A 22,613-nucleotide genomic window follows, 5' to 3' on the forward strand; every position below is an offset into this window, starting at 1 on the left:
TGGGCTCATTGTCTGTAAAGTCCATCCTAACTCATCCAAACGCACTGTTATTTCTGCAGAATCTATGTCTGGATCAGACCCCCTGTCCACGCAATTGGATTAAACACTCACTAAACTTTAGTTTAAATATTTTTGGTTGGTGGCTAAAACAATTGAGGTTCAGGGGAGTTGGGGAGAACCAGAGAGATGGCTCTTTGGAGACTAAGGAGCCTCAAAGTGATGGGCTTGACTTCCCGTTACTTAAGGATTCTTAGGCTATTCTTTTTTTTTTTTTAAGATTTTATTTATTTTATTTGAGAGAGAGAATGAGAAAGAGAGAGCACATGAGAGGGGGGAGGGTCAGAGGGAGAAGCAGACTCCCTGCTGAGCAGGGAGCCCGATGCGGGACTCGATCCCGGAACTCCAGGATCATGACCTGAGCCGAAGGCAGTCGCTCAACCAACTGAGCCACCCAGGCGCCCTTCTTAGGCTATTCTTATCTCCAGTCGGGAGTAAACGGGTTTGGCTCCACGGTCTTTTTAAAAGAACTGACATTTCTCGAGCTTCCGGGCATCAAATGTTTGAGGCTTCTAGGACAGGGCCAGAAGTGCAGGATGCACCTGCACGCCACTGCCCTGGGTGCCCGTGAGGCTGATGCTATTAGCCTATGGACACACTGCTAAAATGGCGGTAGGTCAGAATCACCTGGAACAACTTGCTACTGTGCAGACTACAGGGCCCTGCCCCAAAGTTTCTGATGCAGGTGTGGATGAAGCATGAGCCTTCCCAGCTGGTGCTGCTGCTCTGGGGTGGGAGTTCTCAAGACAATGTTAGACTATGATGGGACAATGAGGATGCTACAGGCAGGCACGGGCTGGCCTCCCAAACCCCTCTGTGTGGGCAACCACTTCTACAACTGAGCCAGGCTGGCGGCCTGAGGGGTGTGCGTACTCGGGAAGCAGAGCACAGGTGAAGCCTCTCCCTGAATGTCAGCTATTTACAACATGGCGCCACCTGCCCAGGAGTCTTTGACAACCTCTTCTTTCTTCTACTTGTCATGCCTTGGTAAAGAACGGATGCTCTTTCCCTTCCCTGGAAGGAAAATCCAACACGCATGCCTGCACAGGTGTCAAGACAAAACTTCTCCTCCCTCCAGAAAGTAAAACATTCAGGCTAAAATCAAAGAAGCAGCTGATCGCCTCCTAGAGGTCTGGTCAGATTGCTCCAATCAAACTGCGTTTTCCCCCCTTCCATTCCCAAAACTCCTGGAGGGCAGACTATTGATTTATCAAGTATTAGCCTCTTCTAGGAGCCAGGCCTGAGCCAGGGATGTGGTGATGAGCAAAGACCACGCCATCTTTGTTCATGTCACTGGCCATCTGATTTCTCTTCCTAAGCCCCTTCTTTCCCCTAGCCCTAGCCTGTATAGTGCCTTGGCATACAGAAGTTTTTCAAACGTCCCTTCAAGAACTCCCTAAGCCCTCCCTAGATCATTGATGCTGTCATTCTGTGTCACTCCAAGCGAGGAGAGAGAATATTTTAAATTAATAAGTAAAAATCAAAGGTACACTGGAGATGAGAACACTTAAGCAAAGCACCATCCCTCCTGCAAGGCTCAGGGACCATCTGCTCAGCCCACACTGGACAGCCTCGACATCATGCCTACCCTCATGTCTGCGTGTACAAACACACACACGCATACACAGAACTCATTTGATCACATCCATGCCCAAAAGAAAGCCCCACCTCCTCCTTTCTTCCTGGGACACACAGCTCCTCCCTCTCCTAGGGTGCCCAGGCTGGGCAGCTACTGCACACCCTTCCCACCCTCATGCCTCACCGCCGGCCCCCCTCTGCCCTGCGCACCCCTCCTTTCGGGGCACCAGGCCTTGGTCTCAGAAGCAAAACATAGCCCCTTGCTGGCCTGGAGAAGGCCACAGGACACCATGGCCTCTGCTCTTAGCTTGACTCCAGGGTCTGTGCTGATGGGAATTTAAACCCGGTTTACTGCTTGCAACTGGGGCTAGGAGGAAGGAGAGCCCATCAGGTCCAGTGAGAAAAAAATGTACCTAAAAACAAAGTTTACTCATACACACAAATACATACACTGAAGCCCACCCTAGGAGCTGGTAAAAATTCAAATTTTAGACCCATGTGTCTTCCAGGGTCGTCTGGCCTGGGTTTCTTGAAGAGTGTGACCCTAGGAGCCTAAAGCGCCCCCACCAGCCCCATCGTAGGGGTCCCAAAGCAACATTACAGCCGCTCGGTACCAGAGAGGCAGAGCCCAAAGATCGGCCGGACAAGCCTCAGCCCAGTTTGGGACTGGAGGGGAGGGGCTGTGTCTTCAAGCCTGTGCCCCTTGGCACTGCCAGTGTCCTCCCTCTCCACCTCCCATCCTCTGCTTCGGAGGTGAGGGAGGAGAGAAGTTCTCCAGGCCAAGTCACCCTCTCCAGAGACCTGGGGATTCAGTTCACAGTCTGGGTTCTGGGGAGCTCAAGTCAGGGGTGCTGTTAGCGATCCTGTCCTTGGCCCGCAGGTGTGCACGTTGGGGTGGCCCGCCGATGTCCCCTGCATTCTACACCCCAGTCTGCTCTTTAATCCAGTCCCGAAATTCAGAGATTCTCGTGTACACGCCGGGTTTGTCCCTCTGAGCGCAGCCGTCACCCCAGCTCACCACGCCGGCCTGGAAAATCCGCCCGTCGGCCTCCACGCTGGACAGGGGTCCCCCGGAGTCGCCCTGCGGGGAGACCAGCGCCTCGGTGTTTGAGTGCCCGCCCGCGCCCGCGCCCGGGGCCCGCCCCCTACCTCGGGGCCCGCCCCCTACCCCGGGCCCCGCCCCGCGCGCACCTGGCAGGCGTCCACGCCGCCGCTGAGGTAGCCCACGCACATCATGCGCGGGGTGATCTGCTGCGGGAGCAGGTTCTCACAGATCGTCTGGTTGATGACGCGGATCTCGCCCTTCTGCAGCACCAGCGCGCCCGAGCCTGGGGGGCGGGGGGCAGGAGGGCGGAATGAGGCTGAGCGGGGCCGTGGCGCCCCCATGGGTCCGTGCAACGGCCAGGGCCCCCTTCCGGGCGCTTCCACGGCAGTGACCGCACTAGCAAATCTCCGGACACAACCCCACTGCCCGTGGCTGACAAAGGCTCAAGGAACTGGGCGACCGGTGACAGGAGCTCGGACGTTCGCCATGCGAACGGGGTGTGGGAAACGAGAAACAGGAGAGCGACGGAAAGCACCACGCAGCGGCTCCGGGGTTGTGTTAAGTCGGGTTCTTTCCCTTTTTCCTCTCTATATTCTACAGATTTGCCACAGTGTGCTGTCGCACTATGATAACTGATTTTTCCCCTTTGCCACTGACCAACTAACGGGCCTTCAGACAGAGGCGGAAGGGCCGAGGAGGCCAGGCTCCCGCCACAGGACCTGACACAGGCCCAGCTTGCCAGGCCTCCCTGCGTCACACATTGCTCCCACCAGTGTCCTTACGTTCGCGGAGCACCATCTGGGAAGGTGTCTGACCCTCACTTTACAGGTGAAGAAACAGGCTCAGAGTTTAAGCAACCGCCAAGGTCACTCAGATAAGTTCAGCGGCATGGCCAGGCCTTCCACGCGGAGCCCAGCCTGCACTTCACTCCTGAACAACCCCGCCCCGCCAGGCAGAGAGAAGAGGGGGCTGCCCAGCGGCCGCCAGCCCCCCCACCCCCCCACCCGCGCTCGCTCACCTCCTTCCTGGGTGTGGCCCCAGCCCGTGACCCAGATGGCCTTGCCGGCGGGGAAGCTGTGCGAGGATTCGGGCAGGCAGATGGGCCTCACGGAGCTGCTGTACTCGGCCGGCTTGTCCAGCTCCAACAGGGCAATGTCATAGTCGAAGGTGAAGTCGTTGAAGAAAGGGTGGGTGATGATGCGCTTGAGGCGGAGCTCCTGCACCCCAGTGGCACTGCGCTTGCTCTGGTCGTGCAGGCCCAGGAAGGCGGTCCACAGCGTGTGGTCAGAGTAGCTGCGAGAGGAGCGGGACAGCTGCCTGAGCACTGACCTGGGCAAAACCACCTGCCACTGCCCGGACCGTGGAGGGGGCTGTGGCTTCCGGGTGGCTCCTCAGCTGCCCACAGCACTCAGCCCCCTGTACCTCCTTGTTTCCCTCTTGTGATAGATTTTTAATCCGATTACCAAAAATACATTTCTTAGCGATGTGCTCTTTCACAGAAAGAAAAACACAGAACTCAGCACAAATACTTTTTTAACACAGTGGTACGTGTTCTAAGAACAAAATGAATTGGAAAGTAGACTGAACTTCATCTACTAGGTTTGCTGTTGGTGGTGGGACAAGTGTAGCAATTCCAAACTGTTCACGTATACTGGCAGACTGCACAAGTAAAGATAACACATCGCCATTGCTGGGAGCTAAATTCTGGTGTGGGAAAAGGGAGATACAAAGGGAGCAGGGGAGGAGGGAGTGCAATCAGAAGTAGCAATCAAAGCTCAGGATTTCTCCAAAAAAATGGCCCCAAAGCAATGACATCCCCAATAACACCCAGAACTTGGTTTCTATATATTCTTCTCCATTAAAAGGAACCACGGCTCCCTGGAGAAATGGTTGATTTCAGGTCTGAAGCAAGGAAGGCATAAAGTGACCTTGGAACATTTTGTTTTACCAGAGGTAAGCACGTGAGTGCTCAAACAATCATTGAGCCAGTTATCAGGACCATCCAAACATCAAAATGAACAACAGGATTAAAGTACTATGCATGCTGAGTAATATAAAAGGGGGAGGGGAATCCATGAGTCCATCCTGAATCTAAAAAAAGAATTTCAAAATTTTATAAGGACAGAAGGAAAGCTACTCTTTACAGAAGAACACCAGCTAATAAACACAGAAGAAACAATATAATAAGAAATCGCATTTCGCATCTACCTTGGCAATAACCAACACCAGCAAGAATCATCGATGGATGCTAAAAGCACTGGGTAAAAGATTGCCGGGGGGGGGGGGGCTCCTAGGGGGCTTAGTCAGTTAAACGTGTGAATCTTGATTTTGGCTCCGGTCATGATCTCAGGGTCGTGAGATCGAGTCCCACAACAGGCTCCACACTAGGCATGGAGCCTGCTTAAGATTCTCCCTCTCCCTCTGCCCCTCCCCGCTCCTCTCTCTCTCTCCCTCTCCAAAGAGAAACAACATGATATTCACACTGACTCAAAGTGTCATCCAAGATTATTCATAACGGGGGGCACATTTATAATGGATGAAAGCCATGGACCCCACCTTAACCAAGTGATCAGACTGTCCTCCCAGCCATTCCCACCAATGGGCTAGGACACAGCATCACCTATATAGTGTTTTGGGCGGAAAAAAAACGTTTAACCTAACTCTAACCAAGAAAAAACGATCAAAAAATCCAAATTGAGAGACATTCTGCAAAATAACCAGCCTGGACTTTTCAAACATGCAATGCCTAAAAAATAATAAATTAAAAAAAAAATAAAGGTTTAGGGGAACTGTTTTAAATTTAAGAGACGAGGGGCGCTTGGGTGGCTCAGATGGTTAAGCGTCTGCCTTCGGCTCAGGTCATGATCCCAGGGTCCTAGGATCGAGCCCCATGTCTGGCTCCTGGCTCGGCTGGGAGTCTGCTTCTCCCTCTCCCTCTGCCTCTCCCCTACTCATGCCCTCTCTCTCTCCCTCTCTCTCTCTCTTATCTGTTTCGAATAAAATCTTTAAAAAATTAAAAAAAAAACAAAAATAAATAAATAAATTTAAGAGACTAAAGAAAACTAAGGACTAATTCAGAGCACAACCCTTGACTGGATCCTAGATTAAAAAAAAAAAAGCTACAAAAGACAGTATCGGGGTCATTGGGGGACACCTGAAGCATGAAAGACATGCTCGCCACTAGTCCTGTGTTAGCACTGTTGTTTCTGGAGGTGATTCCCATATTGTGGGGGGGGGAGCTCTCGTTGTTGGGAGACACGAGCTGAGGTACTTAGGGGACAGGTGTCATCATGGCTGCACCCAACTCGGAGACAGTTCAGAAAAACATGTGCATGTGTAGAGAGAAATAACACAAATGTGGTCAAATTCAACAGGTAGTGAATGTAGATAAAGGGTATGAGGGTATTCATTGTCATTTTTTCCTTCATTATATTTGCAACTTTTTTATAGGTTTGAAAATTTTTCAAAATAAAAAATTGGGAAAAGTGTATCTTTAAAATAGAAAGTCTGCAAGAGGAAGAAAAGCATGAAGACCAGCTTCATTTTCTCTAGCCTATCAGGAAAGTCAAGAGGCTAGTGAAGTGGCCGGTGCTAAAATGTCCCGGCAAGGCCCCTTCTCTCCTCGGGTTTCTGAACCTTACCTCCTCCTCCACTGTCTCTCTCCCCCTGCCCCTGGAGCCCAGCTCACCGGCCGTCCGCCAGCCCCGCCCTGTGCCCGCCCACGCCTCTGTCCCCTCCTCTCCGTTCCTGCCACCACCTCCCTGCAGAACCTCACACCCAGACGGTAGCACTAGCCTCCAAACCGGTCTTTTTGCCTCCGGGTCTTTTTAATCTGTTGCTACCAGATGAGAACTTCCTGAAAATTTCTTTTGTGAGAGCCGTTTTCAACAGCCTGAAATGATTCCAAGATGTACCAGATCAGCCAAGCATTCTGTATCTGCATTAATTCTGCCTTACCCTTTCTGACTTCTCCCAACCATCTGTGGTGTTCCAGGAACGGCCCGAGACCTAACCTAACCTCCAAGTGTACCGCGTCCTCGGGGAGGGAGCCATGAAAACCACCCCATGACAGCCCAACATGGGTGACCTCCATTATGATGGGCAGCAGGCTATGGCAGAGTATGGGGTGGGAGGCGGGGTGGCGAGGAGAGGAAGCATGTCATGAACAAGGCCTTGGAGATCAAATAGGACTTGGCTAGTCAAAGCCTGCAGGTGGGGGAGAAAGCAGCAAGATCACAGAGACCCAAGGGAATGTTGAGATGCCCCCTGAAATTGAATATACAGAAGGTATGAGGGCGGGACAGGAGACTGAGCTTGGAGAGATGGCACGGGCCAGAGAATGTGGCCATGTTGGTCATGTTACACCTTTTCTGCTTTATCCTCCAAGTTACCCCGAGCAAGGGGTTGATAGGATCAGATTAGCTCTTTGGAAAGACCACTCCCACCTGGTGGAGACAGGCGGGCATGCTGAGAAGCAAGAGGGTGATCAGGTAGAGGGTGCTGCAGCTGTGAGAGGGTAGCAGCAATGTGAGGGGGAAAGAGCAGAGATGGTCTGGGATATTTAGCAGGCAAGGGCCGGCGACTGAAAGGATGGGGTAGGGTTGGGGGACAGGGTGGGAGAGTCCCCCTCCTCCCCTCTGGCACCATCTGTCTGTGATCTCATCACCTGCTACAGACATCCCTTTGTCACCCTGTGCCCATGCTAAGCCACGTGCCCCCACCCCCTTGCCAGCCCCATTCACCCAGCAACCCCAGCCCCTCTTTCTCGAAGCTTCCTCACATTAAGCCTGCCAGGATGGTCTTTTCTCTCCAGTCCACATGCCTCGGTCGAGGACAGCCTTCGACTCTTTGAGCAGACTTAGTCTCTAGTCATTGAAGGTACACACGCTCACCAGCAACTGAGAGACCAGGTGTGAAGGTCCAGCCACTGAGGTGCCCCGGGGACTGCCGTGTGGTTGGGAGGGCACTGGTGGTAGCCACGCCAAGCTCTCTTCTCAGTGCTGACACATCAAGTCATTTCATCCCCCAGGCAGCCCGTCAACGTAGGGCTGCCCATTCTTAGATGAGGACTCAGACTACAGAGAGACTAAGTAACTTGCCCAAGATCACACAGCTAATAAGTCATGGACGGGACTGAACCCAGGCAGACTATACTCTTAACCACAGCAACACCCTGCGAGCACCTGCCGACTCAGAAATGTGTCCAAAGTAACTGCACTCCAGATCCTTGCACACTTCACACCCACCTGCCTCTGCTCACACCCCTCTTTGTCTGGAAGGTCTGCGTCACCTTGTCCAGTTGCAAACACTCTCAGGTTTCAACACTCACACCAGACACCCCTGCTCACAGAGGCACTCTTAAGTCTCCCTCCCCCACCCAGGGGGGAATTCTCAACTCCCACACGCCGGGCCCAGGTAACCTGTGCACAGTTCCCACACAGCACTTGCCGCGTGCGCATGTACGTGTGTGTGCACGAGCATGTGTCATGGATCTCGTCCCCCCAGCCTGGGAAGCCTGGGAAGAGTGAGGAAGAAGGCTTATTCATCTTTGTCCCCCGGTGCTAATAACAGCACGGGGTGTCGAATGGATTAACCGCACTATCACTTGGCGGAAGTAAGACTGATGATGAAGAGAAAATGAAGGAGGAGGAAATGAGACATTCAGTGATGAAGCAAGAGAAAGAGGGAGAAGGAACAGAGGGCGCGGGGACCATACATGCAGATCCTGGCTCGCCCTGCTGAGGGTCTAGAACCAGTAGGATAGCAGTAACACTGAGGATACCAAGAGGCCCGGTCTCACTGTCCTCCGATAACAGGATTCCTGGGGCGGGGTGGGGGGATGGCTCATTCCAGGCCTGGGCCAGGGCAAATACAAGATGGACCTAGAGCACCTGCTAGGGCCAGAAAGCACGGAAGTGGCTCAAAAGAACAAAAGAATGGGGGCAGATCAAAGAGACAAAAGAGCCAACCTCGGAGAGAGTGCCATGGTCGAATCTGGAACAATCTGAGCAACAAAGTCGTATCACGGCATTGGATTACAATCCAAAGAAATGTAAATATACATGAGTCCATACGAATAGAAATAGCTAACTAAATAAATAAATGGAAGAGAAGGGACAAAGCTTCCTCACAGAAGAATTCCAAATTGGCTCACTTCCAAAGAATAAAGAAAGGGGGCCTTCATCATGAGGCAGCCTGGCAAACACTATCTCAACCAGCAGAGGAGTCACGTTACCAGTGATAGGTCAGGCTGGTGGCCTGTGCCTGTTGACAGCGTGTGATATTCTTTCCAAACACTCAGAAGCACAGTCCAATCATGACAAGAACATTAGACAAACCCAGACTGGGGCGGCGGGGGGGCACTCTACAGGACACCTGGCCTCCGGACTGTCAAGATCACAAAAACAAAGCAGGCTGACTGAGCAACTGTCACGGATCGGAGACTGGGGACAGGGGACAACAGTGCAAAGTGGTAACGTGGACTGGCTCCTGCAGCAGAGAGGATCTGAGAATAAACCCCACAGGATGCACCCAGAGCCTGCGGTGGTGTTCGTGGTGGGGCCCAGGGGGGCTCTCAGGGCTGACAGACGCACCCTGCCCACGAGAGAAACTGGGTGAGGGTACGCAGGAACGCCGTACTATCTCTGCAACTTGCCTGGATCCCAAGATAAAGAGTTTCTTTTACAAAATTCTTAAGTAAGCTCCCATCACCCCAAAAACGAACCAAATCATTTCTGCCCAGGGTAGAGCAGGGTGTGAGAAAATAAGAGGGAGGGCAGTTGGGTGGGATGAGGCTGCCCTTCAGCCCAGCAGGGCCCTGGGGACCACGGCACTGACCCTGCTCCCTCCAGACCTCTGCGGTCACCCCCATCACGCGTGTCTATGTGCACCTGCCTGGCCTTGCTCAACACCTGTGCCTCAGTGCCCTAGGCCCTGTCTCTCCTGAGATTTCAGGGTGCTTCTCCTCTCCTCCCTGCAAAAGGGTGACTGTGGCAGCCCAGTCACCTCTCACAGCTGACTCTGGCAGAAGAGTACGTGCCCGGCAGAAGGCACTGAGGGTGGGGAGTCCCTGGAAGGTCCACTCCCCTCGGAGGAGGCTGTCCCACCAGACTCCCTCCATGGCCAGTGGCCACAGGGCCTGGGCCGGCTGGCTCTAAAACACAAGTAGCTGGTCAGGCTCCCCCATCCCGCTGCCCTGCCCCCCATCCTGAGATGCCAGCAGGACCCTTCTTCAGTGACCTCCCCTGTGCCAGGCTGGACTCCGCCCGTGGGCCCGAGGCCCAGGGGGCAGAGCGCACTGTGTGCCAGGCGCAGAGCTCAGGGTTAAGGTGCATGAGCGCGGTACTCGCAGGCCTCCAGGAATAAGAACTCACAGTGTCACCATTCCTGCGGAAGAACCCGAGGCCCAGGAAGCATGAAACACTAGCCCACAGCCACTGGGCAAGCAGAGCTGGAGCGTGAATGTGAGTCTGAACCGGACCCGGGGCGGCCCCGTGCACAGACCGACCACACAGGCCTTGGAACCCGCACACCGGGGCTTGAGCCTGCCAGTGCCGCTCCCCAGCTGCATGCCCATGAGCACACGCCCTGACCTCTCTGAACCCCCGTTTCTGTAAAATGGGAACATAACCAGGCCCGCCTAACCAGGTTGTTAGGAGAGGCACTGAGATACTGCTTTACGGAGAGGGCGCACCTAACAGGGTTCTGTTTTTATGATTACTGTTACTAAGCCTCATCCTGGGGGGTCTGCCACCCCTCCTGGTCCTGTCGCAGCGCCATCCGCCCTGGCATGACTTATACACCGGGGGCTTTCCAAGCCCAGAAAACACAAGGACAACCCCTCCCAGCCAGCGGCCCACCTGAATCCTCTGTCGTCGATGAAGCAGTGAGCTGCCGACACCATCCAGTTGGGAGAGATGATCGAAGCCCCGCACACATGGCCCTGGCCCAGGACGTGGAGGCTGACCTGCCAGGGCCACTCACCTTCGTCGGCATTCGTGCCCCCGACGACCCGGGACTGCCTGGAGAACGACCGCAGCCCACAGTCTGGGAGGCGCAGAAAACGCACAGGTCAGAGAGTCCAGGTGGGGGCACTAGCCCCCCGCGCCCCGCTCTTGCCCCGCACCGGGCTCAGCAAGAGGCCATGTGAGGCAGCCACCTCTTCGTGGGAACCCCTACAAATATCTTGGAGACTCAGAGACCCCACTGACGTTCCCCCGGCCCCCTCCCTCCTTCCAAACCCAAAACCCTCACACTCCCACCCCCCTAATCCCGTCCAAATGCATTTAGAGGCCTTCAGACATCTGCTGGTTTGCTTGGATTTAATGTGAGTGGCATTTGCCTAGATCTCCTTGCTGACTGCTGACGGGTACAGCTCTCAGAGAAGGAGCGGATGGGTGGCGTGATGTCCCAGAAAGGCCATAATTGTGCTCAGATTCAACCTATGGCCAGTGCTTCTGAAATACACCCGAGGCCACAAAGTGAAGCATGGGTGCGCTGGGGGCAAAACCCTGCCGGCTGCTCTGGCAAGCTGTGCCCTCTCTCCTCCAGGCAGGATGGCCAGCAGGGGCCAGCCCAGCACCTCGGCCAGGACGTCAGCTCTGCCACAGAGGCACTGACATGCTGGCGGCCCCGGGCCCTGCCTTCAGGATCACAGTGCCTCTGTGCCAGTCAGCAAAGTCATCCTTTCCCCCAGGCAGACACACCCTCTCACTAGGGCAGAGCTGGGTGAGTGAGGCACTGGCATGAGTTCTACCTCTGTATGTGTCTTGCACAGTGAACAACCTGCACAACTGTATGCAGTGGCCCTACTCACCACAATCCTTCTCATCTGAGCCGTCGCTACAGTCCTCCTTCCCATCACACTCAGGGTTGCTCTTGCTCAAACAGAGCCCGTTCTGACAGCGATAGGTGTGTTTGGAGCAGGTAACAGTTCTCACTGTTCAAGAAGGAGTACAAGGGGCAGGCAATCAATTCCTCTGCAGCACCCAACCAGAAACCTAATGACCCATCCTCCTTATGCTGCTCATCAAGCCTGTCCCACCCATCCGCACCCATGCCCATGTCCTCCCAGCCTCGCCAAAGGTTCTCCACCTTCCGGAAGATTCTCCCCCCACTGACGCACTTTCGCAACACACTTAACGTCTAGGGTGGTTTGTGTTTGTTAAACTTGGGACCCCCTGCAGTCTGAGTGTGCTCACGGCGGCTTCCTTCCTTCCTGCTCCCACCAGGCCTCACCGAGGGCACACATGGCCTCGTCGGAGCCGTCACCACAGTTGTCCGTCCCATCACACTGCTGGTTCTGTGGGACGCACTTCCCACTGCCACACCTGAAGGTCTGAGCCGGACAGCCTGGGGGCGGGATGCACGAACACTCAGCAGTGGCTCGACGGGCCCCTGCTGAGGGTGGGCCGCAGGGAGGCCAGGCCAGCCCCACCCCTCACTCACTGCACTCCAGCTCGTCGCTGTTGTCCCCACAGTCGTTGATGCTGTCACACACCCAGAAGAGGGGCTTGCAGAACTTGTTCTTGCACGTGAACTGGTAGGTGGCGTTGCATTCTAAAGGGAGTAAGGGGTAGCATTCAGCTGGGCTCCTGGCCCTCGCTCTGACATCAGTCATTGCTCACTGCTTCCTAGAGAAGCAGGCGCGACCAGACAGCTGCCCGGGGACCCCTTTCCCTGCTGGGGGGTTGGTTCTGGGGCGTCCCGGCGTCCCGAGCTATGGAAGCTGAGCCCGGTACTGCAGAAATTCTCCACTCTGCAGAAATACCCAAAAGGCGGAAGGAGGGGCGGGGCGTGAAGTCTACACGGGGTGTGGGGGGTGGGGACAGCGTCCAGGCGCGGGGCACAGTGCGGGCAGAGGGGACTCACGGCAGTTGAGCTCGTCACTGTAGTCCGTGCAGTCCGCCCAGCCGTCACAGCGCAGCTCCTTCTGGATACACCTCCCCGTGCTACACATGAACTTACCCGGGCACGCTGCAAGGGAGAGGGCAGGCCTCAAGTCCAGGCCACCAGCCCTGCCTCCCACGTCGGCTGCCCTCCCTCGGGGCCACCCTCACCGCCACACTGAGGACCAAACAGAAAACTCTTCCCCCTCCAGCCCTCAGTGTAGAGAGGAGCGGGCTGCAGTTGGCACCAAGGGCAGGGGTCTCCCAGCCCCACCCAGCTGTGGCAAGTGGGGTTCCTAGAACCTACAGCCAGCACAGGAGGGCCAGCCGCAGACCCACAGCGAGGGGCCCCTCCTGACCACCAGTGACCAAACCCCAGGGAGCTCCAGACAAAGTGGAGAGAGGCTGGCTGGGTGTGCACTCGGTTCTCCTGCCCTGTGTCCTTGCCGGCCACATGCCTCCAAGTGCCAGGCTCCCCCTGCCCAGCACGGAGCAACCGAAGCTCAGCGGATCGATGACGTACGCATCCTATCCAAGTGCCAAAAGGCATCCCGAGATTTCCTTAATTCTAAGGCCTTTCCCACATTTCCGTGCTTCTGCAATTGGAATGTGTCCACCAACCAACGTCGTGAGGCCGGGGACAAAGCTGAGGGTGGATGGAGTGAGCCTGGCCCGGAAGGTGGGGCCTTCACCTTGTGCGCTGCACCGGTGCTTAGTTACTTATCAAAGGGCTTTGGTCGGCCAGTTACATTTTGGGTGGCGAGCCGTGCTGTTGCGTTTTAACTTAAATTTGGATTCTCGTGTATAGTTAAAATGTCTCCCAGAAGGTTACTCTCTGACGTGGGGCTGACACAAAAAGTCACCATGGATGCGGACGAACTTCTCTCACACAACAGACAGGGAAACTAAAGGCCACAGAAACCGCCACATCTCTTAGGTAGAGACTGCAGAATTTTCGGAGCTCGGAGTACTTCGTGTGACGAGTCCTGCCCCAGGATTTTCTCCTGTGTCTCAGAATTACGCTGCCATTCCCCAAGGGGCCAAAAGGCCACAAAAACAGGCACGGATCTGCAGAGGCACGGCCATGCTGAAACACAGGCACAGATGGCCCAAAGGAACCCTGGGGCCCTCGGGCTCTGGTGTCTCCCACAGGGACTCGAGGGCACAGCCTGTACCAGCATTCCCTGCCCACCTTTGCCAAGAAATGCATTTATGGCAGCCTTTTATTTTATCCCTCCAAAGGCCACCGGAGTGATATGCACCTTGCAATCTCTGGTATCTCAGACTCAGGGAAGCACAATGCTAGGAAGATACAGAGCAGAGGGTTCGTTGCGGGCCAGTCCCTCTAGCCAGGCTCCTCCTTCTAGAGACGTGTACTCACGGTCACTGGAATCATAGGAGAGGTACTCGGCTAGGAAACCTGTGTCGGTGTAGGACTGATCGGAATGGAAGCGCACAGTGATCCTGCTGCTCCTGCTGGTAACTACAAACTGGGGCCTCTCTCCACAGTACCTGCAGGGGGCGGTCAAGGGTAAGGAGGGGATCTGGAGGGGCTGGGGGCACCCCTCCCCCTCCAGCACTGGCGCTGTTCCAGGGCACTCACTTCTCCCCGTTAACCTCCACGTAGTCCTTGGGGCAGGAGCCCGGGGGAATGTTGGGCTCCACCAAGTAGAAAAGCTTGAAGAGCACTTTCACATTTTGGTTGTTGGGCACCTAAGGAGGGAGATGCTGCTGGGGGTGGGGGGGGGGTCTGTTGTGACCTTCCCTCCTCCTAAACCCAGGGACACAGCGTGCTGCTGGCCACGGGCGCTGGGGGACCATGCCACATGGCACAGTCGCTGCGTTTTTCTCTCTCCGACCCATGTGGGCAATATGGAACACACAGCAGGAGGGCCTCAGGTTGGACGTTTGGAAGAACTTCTAGACTCAGAGGCAAGAGACACTCTTCTATTCCTCAAGAAAGCTGGAGGTCCTCCCGGCATCATCGAAGAAAGGAAGGCGAGCCGGGTCTCTGACTCGGAGGGCATAAGGGGGCCTGGGCGGCAAGACTCTCGTCTTGCTGCGTCTAGCAAGTGCTTTCTCCACGCCTCACGCACATTCTGCGACTTCACCTCTGAGAGGCAGACACCGTACTCTCCTCTTACCCAGGAGCAAGCTGAGGCACTGACGGGTGGGGTGACTGGCCCGGGGTCCCTCAGGCGGCCGCTGATCAAGAGCTAGGATTTGAGTCTTGGGGATGCTGTAAGATCAGCCCCCTCCACCCTGTCCCACCCTGCAAGCTTTAGATATTTGCTATTTGGGGGCTGCTAAGGGAGCCCATCTCCCTCTCCTTGCGCTTCCTCACTTGCCATCCTAGAGCAGCCCTCTCTCTTGTCTTCCCTCCCCCTAGAGCTCTCCTGCCCTCTCTCCCGCTTCCACCTCCTCCCCCTCTCTCGCCCTTTCTGCTCTCACAGGCACCCTACAGCTCCTACCTCAATGTCCCACGTGCAGTTCATGTTGGGCGGGTAGTGGCCAGGATAGTAGGGGCTGCTAAATGTCCCATGGGTGCCACGTAAGTAGCCTCCACAGGCTGAAAGGAAACGCAGGAGAAAGAGCCTGAGGATCGAGGACCCCGGCAGAGGCGGCCCTCCCTTCTCTCAAGCTGCGCGCCTGGGCACCCGCACACTCCACAACCAGTTGCTGGAAGTGTGAGTGCTGGGAGTCTGACCCCTTTAGGGAGGGCTTCCGACCCACATGAGAGGCAAAAGGCCCTGTGGCTTAAGGTTCCCACCTCTGTCACCGACCAAGGCCAGTTCACCAGCCAAAGGGTCTGTCCTGCGCCTCATGGGCTCAGACCAGCCCCTCGGATCTGTCCCTCCTCTGCCCCGCCATGCCCTTCCTTACAGCTCCGCTTAGGCAGCTGGAAGAATGTGGCCTCAAAGCCAGGGTGTCGCCGCTCGGTGTTGGTGATCAGCGTGACGAGCAGGACATTCTGGGAGGAGAGGAAGGTCAGGTTGTAGGAGGGAGGGTAGGTGCCACACAGCCTGTGGGGGGGCAGAAGGGGTGCATGTTACCGAGAGCACAAAGAACCCCAGCGTCCCTAACCCCAGTCCCATCCACAAAAGGCCAAGGGTGGGGTCACTTCAAAGCCCCTCCCTGCATAAACGACCTGAATAAGGATTTAGTTGTAAGACTGTCTCTTTTTTTTTTTTTTAAGATTTTATTTATTTATTTGACAGAGAGAGAGACAGCTAGAGAGGGAACACAAGCAGGGGGAGTGGGAGAGGGAGAAGCAGGCTCCCGCCGAGCAGGGAGCCCGATGCGGGGCTCGATCCCAGGACCCTGGGATCATGACCCGAGCCGAAGGCAGACGCTGAACGACTGAGCCACCCAGGCGCCCTGTAAGACTGTCTTTTAAACAAACAGCAAAAACTCAGAAACCTCGAATACCTGACCACAGAAGATTCATTCAACTATGAGGTAAATAATAACAATAATAGTAACAGTAACAGCAGCAACACCACTTAGGAACATGCCAGGCACCGCTTAGTGCTATGTATCTATTCACTCAGGCATTCTTCCTAACAATTCTACTAAGTAAATACTATAATCCCCTCTTTAAAGACAAGGAAACCGAGGCACAGAGAGGTGATATAACTTGCCCAAGGATCCACAGTTTGTAAGTGACTGGGCTGAAAACAAAACTCAGGCATCCTGGCTCTGGAACCGACGCAGCCAAAGACTGTGTCCTGATGCTTCCACACAAGAATGCCACGTTATGCAACCATTACAAATGACAGAAACAAGCTTACTGATTCGGAAAGAGCGTCATGACATACTTCAGTTTTAAGAAGCAGATAGCAAAACCAAATGTGCCCTATAATCCTATTTTTATTTTTTTATTTACTTATTTTTATTTTATTTATTTGACAGAGAGAGACACAGCAAGAGAGGGAACACAAGCAGGGGGAATGGGAGAGGGAGAAGCAGGCTTCCCCCCAGGACCCTGGGATCATGACCTGAACCGAAGGCAGACGCTTAATGACTGAGCCACCCAGGAGCCCCATAATCCTATTTTTAAATCTATACACAAATGTACCCGGACACAGCAAAAAGAGTGAAGAACGTACATCACAAATCTCACAGTGATTACTTCTAGATAGTAAGATTACGACTGAGGTTTGTGCTCTTTGTACATGTCTGTTTCCCAGTTTTTCCTTTCAGAGCCATGTGCTGATTTTGTTGGACAATTCATAAACTAGAGAGAAGGAAAGAAACCTTGCAGAAAAAGGGTGTTCAGCCTGGAGCCCTGGCTGCTGAGCTGTGGCGGCAGATGGTTCTATCCTGTTTGGAGCCTGAATTCTAGCCCATTATTTATCACGAAACGTCTGCCCACCTCATTTCTGCAGACAGCAAGGGAAGGCTCTGGCCCACTGAGTCAGGGAGAGCTGAGGAGAGGGCAGTCCACCCCCACCCGCAGCGCTGTGAGAGGCACGCTCCATCCTGGTGGGGGGTGGGGGGTGCGGGTGGCCATCTGGGCACCCCCACCTCCTCAGCAGGTGTATGATGCCTTCTTATTTCCTGTAATCCTGAGGCTTTGGCCGCTGGGTCGCTCTTCCCTCCAGGCGACCACCCACCCTAATGGAGGTGGCCCTAATCACCCCATGACCAGATACCAGACAACCAGAGATGGCCCTGTGCCCCAGAACCCACTGGAATTATTCGAACCAGCCAATCCTTAACCTACATACAAGGCCTGGCCTTGCCTTTCCCGGAAACCATGACAAAGGCTCTGGCCCCTGTTTCCCCCCCCAGCCCCCTCTGCCTCCTGACTGACCCTGGGGCTTCCCCATGTGGCCCCACACCTGGGGACTGCCCCTCCTCTTGGGAACTGTCAGGAACAAGTGATCATTGAAAAGATCCTGATTTTTTCAGTCCTGATCCATCGGCCTGAACATAAGTGAATGTAATAAAGTGGGGTCTGCACCTCCACTCTGGCGAAGAAAGAAAGCGCACCCAGCTCGTGGGCACCGAGGAGCCGCTGAGCCTTCCTCACCCTGGCCACGGCTGATGAAATCGCCTCTGAGCTGCTCTGCGGGAGCTCACGCCAAGGCCCACACACACCTGATCCCTGCTGCCCAGAACGTGTGCAGGGGCCTCAAGTCCCACAGTCTATCTCCAGCCCACGCCGCCCTTCCCTCCGTGGGCAGCCACCAAGCCCACCACCCCCCACCCTCGGCCCACCTCTGAGTCCCCGGGACACTCACTGCACCACGGCACGTGGCTCCACGGGGCTCAGGGTGTCATACACCATGACCAGGTCACTGCCACGGTCGTCACAGGACGCGACATCAAAGCTGCGGAAGGTGAGGCTCAGCACGGACTCGGCATCCCCCCGCAGGGTCCACTGGCAGCGGGCCCAAGCTGGGTACGGGCTGTCGGGGAAGCCAGGCGTGGTGAAGCGGGTCAGCTCCCCGCTCCGGGCGTGCAGGGCGAAGCTGCAGCTGTCTGTGTGGGAGACAGAGCGGCTGTGGGGGCAGGGCCAGGCGCAGCCGGCAGGGGTGAGCCACCCAGAGCCTCCCTGGTGGTGCACCCAGGCCCTCCGAGATGTTCCAGGCTGCCCTGGACCCGGGAGAGACCGAAGAGGGGGCTTCTCGTGGCCTGGGAGCGATGGGGGGTGTGTGTGAATGATTTGGGGACCCCCTTGACTGAAGGGGCACCTGGCCACATCCGTCCTCTTCTCTGGGAGATGGGCATGATACTTACTGTCCTTGGCGGTCTGTACTGTTCTGGAGTCAGTGGCTGAAGAACAAGAAGGAGAATGAAGTATTTAGTGGCGTGGTTGATTTCCTCATTCCTGCTTCCTTGCTCCCCTAGAGGGGAGTGCGGGGCCAGCAGGCAGACTTCCTTCCATGCCCTGGCTCAGGAGTGCTCTTCCCCCAACGGTCCAGGGCCTGGCCCTGCACCACCGACGATGGGCCCCACACACGCCCACCCCTAGCATCCCTGTACTCACGGAAGGCCACCACGGAGGTCAGCACGAAGGAGCCGAGGGCGCGGGCGCGGGGCGGTAATGTGACCACACGCTCCTCGGCCATGGCGCGCTCGGCCTCCTCCACCAGGTATTTGGGGATGCTGAACTCGGACCAGTAGTAAGCGATGACGCTGCCCTCACTGGGGGAGAGGGGTGAGCCTGAGGCACGGGGCGGGGGTGGGGCGCGCTGGGCACCCCACCTGTCCCCATACTCTCCCAGATGCCCGGCGCAGACGGAATGGCTCAGGTCCCCAAAGAGACCTTCCTCCAGGCAGGGGCCCACCCCAGATTCTTTTATGCTTCCCCACCTTTTGATCCCTTAAGCCAGACGTCTTGCCCCTTGACCCTCTACTCTCCGTCTCACGCCCAACCAGACGTGTTCTGGGGCCAGATCGCGTTTAGGAATGGGACCGCAGCCTTGGGCTGTGGACCCAGCTCTCCCACTAGCTTGGGCGCACTGAGGAACAAATTCTAAAGTCTGCCTCCTCATCTCGGAGAGAGGATGCGAATGCCACCTGCCACACAGCATTCATAAGGATTAAATTAAACTAACAAAATCAAAAGCATTTTTGAGATAAAGTCTATTTTTACAGAAGCATGTGGAAGGCTGAAGGCTGGTTGAGCACGGAAAATATGAAGGCTCACGGAAGCCTTCCAAAGCCAAGTTTGGAAAAGTAACACCCGGTCACCACCATTACTGAACGGCATCTGTGGCCACTGCATTCACCTGCAATCACCCGTAACACCTGCATTCACCCATGTCACCCTGGCAACGCCCCTGCAGTGACCCCTGCCCAGGAGACAGCACGATGCCGTGAGCTGAGGAAGAACAGGGCCTGGTGCCCTGGTCCCCAAGCCAGACCTCGCGGCTCCATCACCCTGCAATCTGTGAGCTTTCTGCCCCCCAAACACACACACACTGCACCAATCCCGCCCAGCCTTCTCCCCAGCACCCACCTGAAGGCAGTCACGGCCGACTCCTTGTGGTAGGGGCCCAGGGATGGCACCCCACTGTATAACAGCTTCAGCTGAGGGAAGGAGAGAAGGCTCACGGCTGGCCAAAGAGCAGCAACAACCCCCCCGCCGCTGCCCAAGCCTGTGCCGCCCCCTCCCTCCGGGGACCTGGGCCCCCTCCCCAGGTACCTGGAAACCCACGCCACCTGCAGCCCAGGGATCTGGGAGGAAAGGGAGCCGTGTCCTCTCGGCCCAGGTGAGGTGGGAGCGCCAGGGCAGACAGCAGGGACGGGGCTCCCTGCCCTGGGGCTGGACTCACCGCTTCCTTCACCTTGTTGGCCAGGTTTGCAAACTCAGTGGAACTGGAGTTCTCATAGGCATCCAGAAAGTTCTCATTTGTGATCCTCAGGTAGCCATTGAAGACTTTCTGAACCCGCACGTTCCGGTCTATGGGAGACCAGAGAAGGAGGGTGGTCAGAGGAAGCAACACCGTCCCTGCCACCATCCTCAAGCTGCCCTCAGCAACCCCCAGGGAGCGAATGCCAGGAGGGGCCAGTGGACACATGAGCCTCTGGGCCAACACTCCTCCCTTATGGCTTCAAAGAGCCAGGGGAGACAGAGCCCTGGACCCTTCCTCACCTGCCCCCCACCTGCATCCCCTGTTCTCTCCCTCACGTCCCCCACAACCAGTAGCCCCTGCATCCGTCTACTGAGAGGGGAGGTACAGCCACCCCCAAACCACCCGCCCCAGAGCCAACCCCTGGCTTTACTCACACTGGAAGTGCCACACCAGGAAACATGCCACGATAGAAAGCAAGAATAAGCCAACCAGCACGGCCACCAGCACCACCCAACGCTTCGGGCCCCGCTTCTCAACCTTCTTGGTGTTGTTGACTGGCAGGAACTCCACGCCTTCCTCAACACCGTTCATGCTCTGAACAGAGAAATGCAACACAGCTCAGACACTCTCCCTCCCCTCAACAGCCTCCCCAGCCCTGCTCCAGGAAGAAGGTTTACCCTTTGTAAGGTCCCGCTTGGAGAAAAAAGCAAGGAGAAATGAGAAGTGGCCTTCTCATCCATGCATCCCGTGTCTGGGCAGCACCATACATGTATCGCTTAAGAATTGATAGTTTAAATGAAAATGAAACCCAGTCATGGAGGCTTTCCACTCAAATGAATCATCTTTGACGCAGGTAAATGCCCGTGTGTGAGGAGAAAGGGCCATGCCCAGGGCCATGATTGGCTGCGTCAACTTCTACAGGCAGCCCCTCCTTCAGCTGACACAGCCCTGGGGTGTGGTGCAGAGAGCCCCTGCCAGCTTCAGTCCCCACTGATCACGGAGGGGGAAGGGGGGGCAGGAGCCTATGGGCCGCACAGAAACTGTACACCCTACCCAGTGGCCTTGCTCTGCCAATGTTTAACCAGCCCGAAATAAAAAGGCAGTAAACCCGGGCAGCCCTGCCATGCCACCATGGAACCAGCCACTGATTCCCGCCTCAAGTGTCCCAGTCCGGGATCTCAAGGTGACATGAGGCTAGGTCACTACTGGAATCCACACCCACGCTCACCTGAGAGCAGGAAAAGCAAAACTTCCAATAAACAGGGCGACAGCTTCCTTCCTAGGCTCCTCCCAGTCAGGGGCTCTCCGGGAAGAAAGGAGTAGGAATATGGCGGCTGGGGTGTCTACAGGCCCGTAATGACAGGGAGGCAAACTCTTCAGCACTATAACACACTCTGTCTGCCCTAAACCCCGGAGAGGAGCTCTGCCCTTTCAGCTTTAACTACCTCAGACCCATTCCAAAAGGATATGTGATCAAAGCAATAGCCCCCACCCACAAATTCCACAGATGCAGCCATTTTAACAATGTGTTTCCAGATGTGGTTCTTCTGTTGTCCTCCTCATGCTCTCAATGATGTGCTTGAACTGACATTTCTTGATTTGTTACATTTAAACATCATCTATTAACTTCACCGTTATGAGTCTCCCCATTCCTGCCACCCTGGATACTCATATTTCTGTTTCATAATTGGTTATTTTTGTGACCCTAATACTGTGTACAGAAACACACCCCATTGCTAACTCTACTTTGGTAATCATATTGCAATATATAAATGTATCAAATCAACATGTTCTATACCTTAAACATTACACAATGTTCTATGTCAATTATAGCTCAATAAAATAAATTTTTAGAAAGGAAAGAAACACAGCCCAGAGGTGATCACCTAAAATGCTTTCATGATCTGCTTATTGTGGAATTTATCTCCATATTTCTAAATAACACTATCTCTTGATTCATCTATTTAAAATATAAGCATCTGACTTACTATTATGATAATTTGAATTTTAATATCCTTTCTTTGTCTCACCCATACTCCCAATAGTTACAGGGCTAAAGGTTTTTTTTTGTTTTTTTTTTAAATTATATCCACACTCTATATTTTCATTACAGTTGGCCCTTGGAGGGTTAGGGGTATCCACCCCCTACACAATCAAAAATCCACATGTAAATTTTGACTCACCCAAAACTACTCATAGCCCACTGTTGATGAGAAGACTTACTGATTAACACATATTTTGTATGTTATATGTATTACATATTGTACAATAAGGTAAGCTAGGGAAAAGAAAATGTTAAGAAAATCGTAAGAGAAAATACATTTATAGTACTATACTGTATTTATATATTAAAAAAAAAACCCGCATATAAGTGGGACCACGCAATTCAAACCCGTGTTGTTCAGAGGTCAACTGTATTCGTCTTTGGAAATACTGTTCACTATTGTTTCCTTCCCAGTACAACTAATTTATTTCTCCTGCTGCAAAATTCATTTACTTGGGTTTCTTTTTAACATATACCCAGGTCTTTCTATACAATCTAAGAGCTCTGTAATACTCTTCTAATCTTCCACACATAAAGTCTGTCAACCTTCCCACTTCATTTTTTCCTGGAAGCTTCCCTCCCTAGGACTCTCTGCCCTTTCCTATAGCTATTGTCCGGAACTTCCTGCAATATCACACTGGGAATTTCCTTCCTCTCCCTCTTGTGTTAAAAACCCCTATTTCCTGGATTCCATG

The 22,613-nt window shown here is 54.6% G+C and overlaps 1 protein-coding gene across 2 annotated transcripts in view; it reads right to left on the minus strand.

Annotated features, from left to right (window-relative positions):
* Window positions 1–325: 325 nt before the first annotated feature.
* The window catches only part of ST14 (ST14 transmembrane serine protease matriptase), a 41,942-nt gene continuing 19,654 nt past the window's right edge, over window positions 326–22,613 (minus strand). For both annotated transcript variants that reach the window (XM_028120848.2, XM_028120849.2), the window contains 18 exons: window positions 20,309–20,468; window positions 19,854–19,981; window positions 19,538–19,608; window positions 18,563–18,720; window positions 18,313–18,348; window positions 17,814–18,054; window positions 15,451–15,590; window positions 15,039–15,136; window positions 14,171–14,280; window positions 13,949–14,079; window positions 12,551–12,655; window positions 12,128–12,238; window positions 11,918–12,031; window positions 11,496–11,618; window positions 10,540–10,726; window positions 3,699–3,973; window positions 2,827–2,963; window positions 326–2,716 (listed from right to left, as the gene is read on the minus strand). In XM_028120848.2, coding sequence (XP_027976649.1) covers window positions 2,555–2,716; window positions 2,827–2,963; window positions 3,699–3,973; window positions 10,540–10,726; window positions 11,496–11,618; window positions 11,918–12,031; window positions 12,128–12,238; window positions 12,551–12,655; window positions 13,949–14,079; window positions 14,171–14,280; window positions 15,039–15,136; window positions 15,451–15,590; window positions 17,814–18,054; window positions 18,313–18,348; window positions 18,563–18,720; window positions 19,538–19,608; window positions 19,854–19,981; window positions 20,309–20,468 — 2,487 coding nt within the window. In that variant the 3' untranslated portion in view covers window positions 326–2,554. The remainder of the gene's footprint in view (window positions 2,717–2,826; window positions 2,964–3,698; window positions 3,974–10,539; window positions 10,727–11,495; window positions 11,619–11,917; window positions 12,032–12,127; window positions 12,239–12,550; window positions 12,656–13,948; window positions 14,080–14,170; window positions 14,281–15,038; window positions 15,137–15,450; window positions 15,591–17,813; window positions 18,055–18,312; window positions 18,349–18,562; window positions 18,721–19,537; window positions 19,609–19,853; window positions 19,982–20,308; window positions 20,469–22,613) is intronic.

This window comes from Eumetopias jubatus, unplaced genomic scaffold (assembly GCF_037043125.1).
Source record: "Eumetopias jubatus isolate StellerSeaLion01/CBP00866 unplaced genomic scaffold, mEumJub1_p1.0 scaffold_13, whole genome shotgun sequence".
NCBI classification, from domain to species: Eukaryota; Metazoa; Chordata; class Mammalia; order Carnivora; family Otariidae; genus Eumetopias; species Eumetopias jubatus.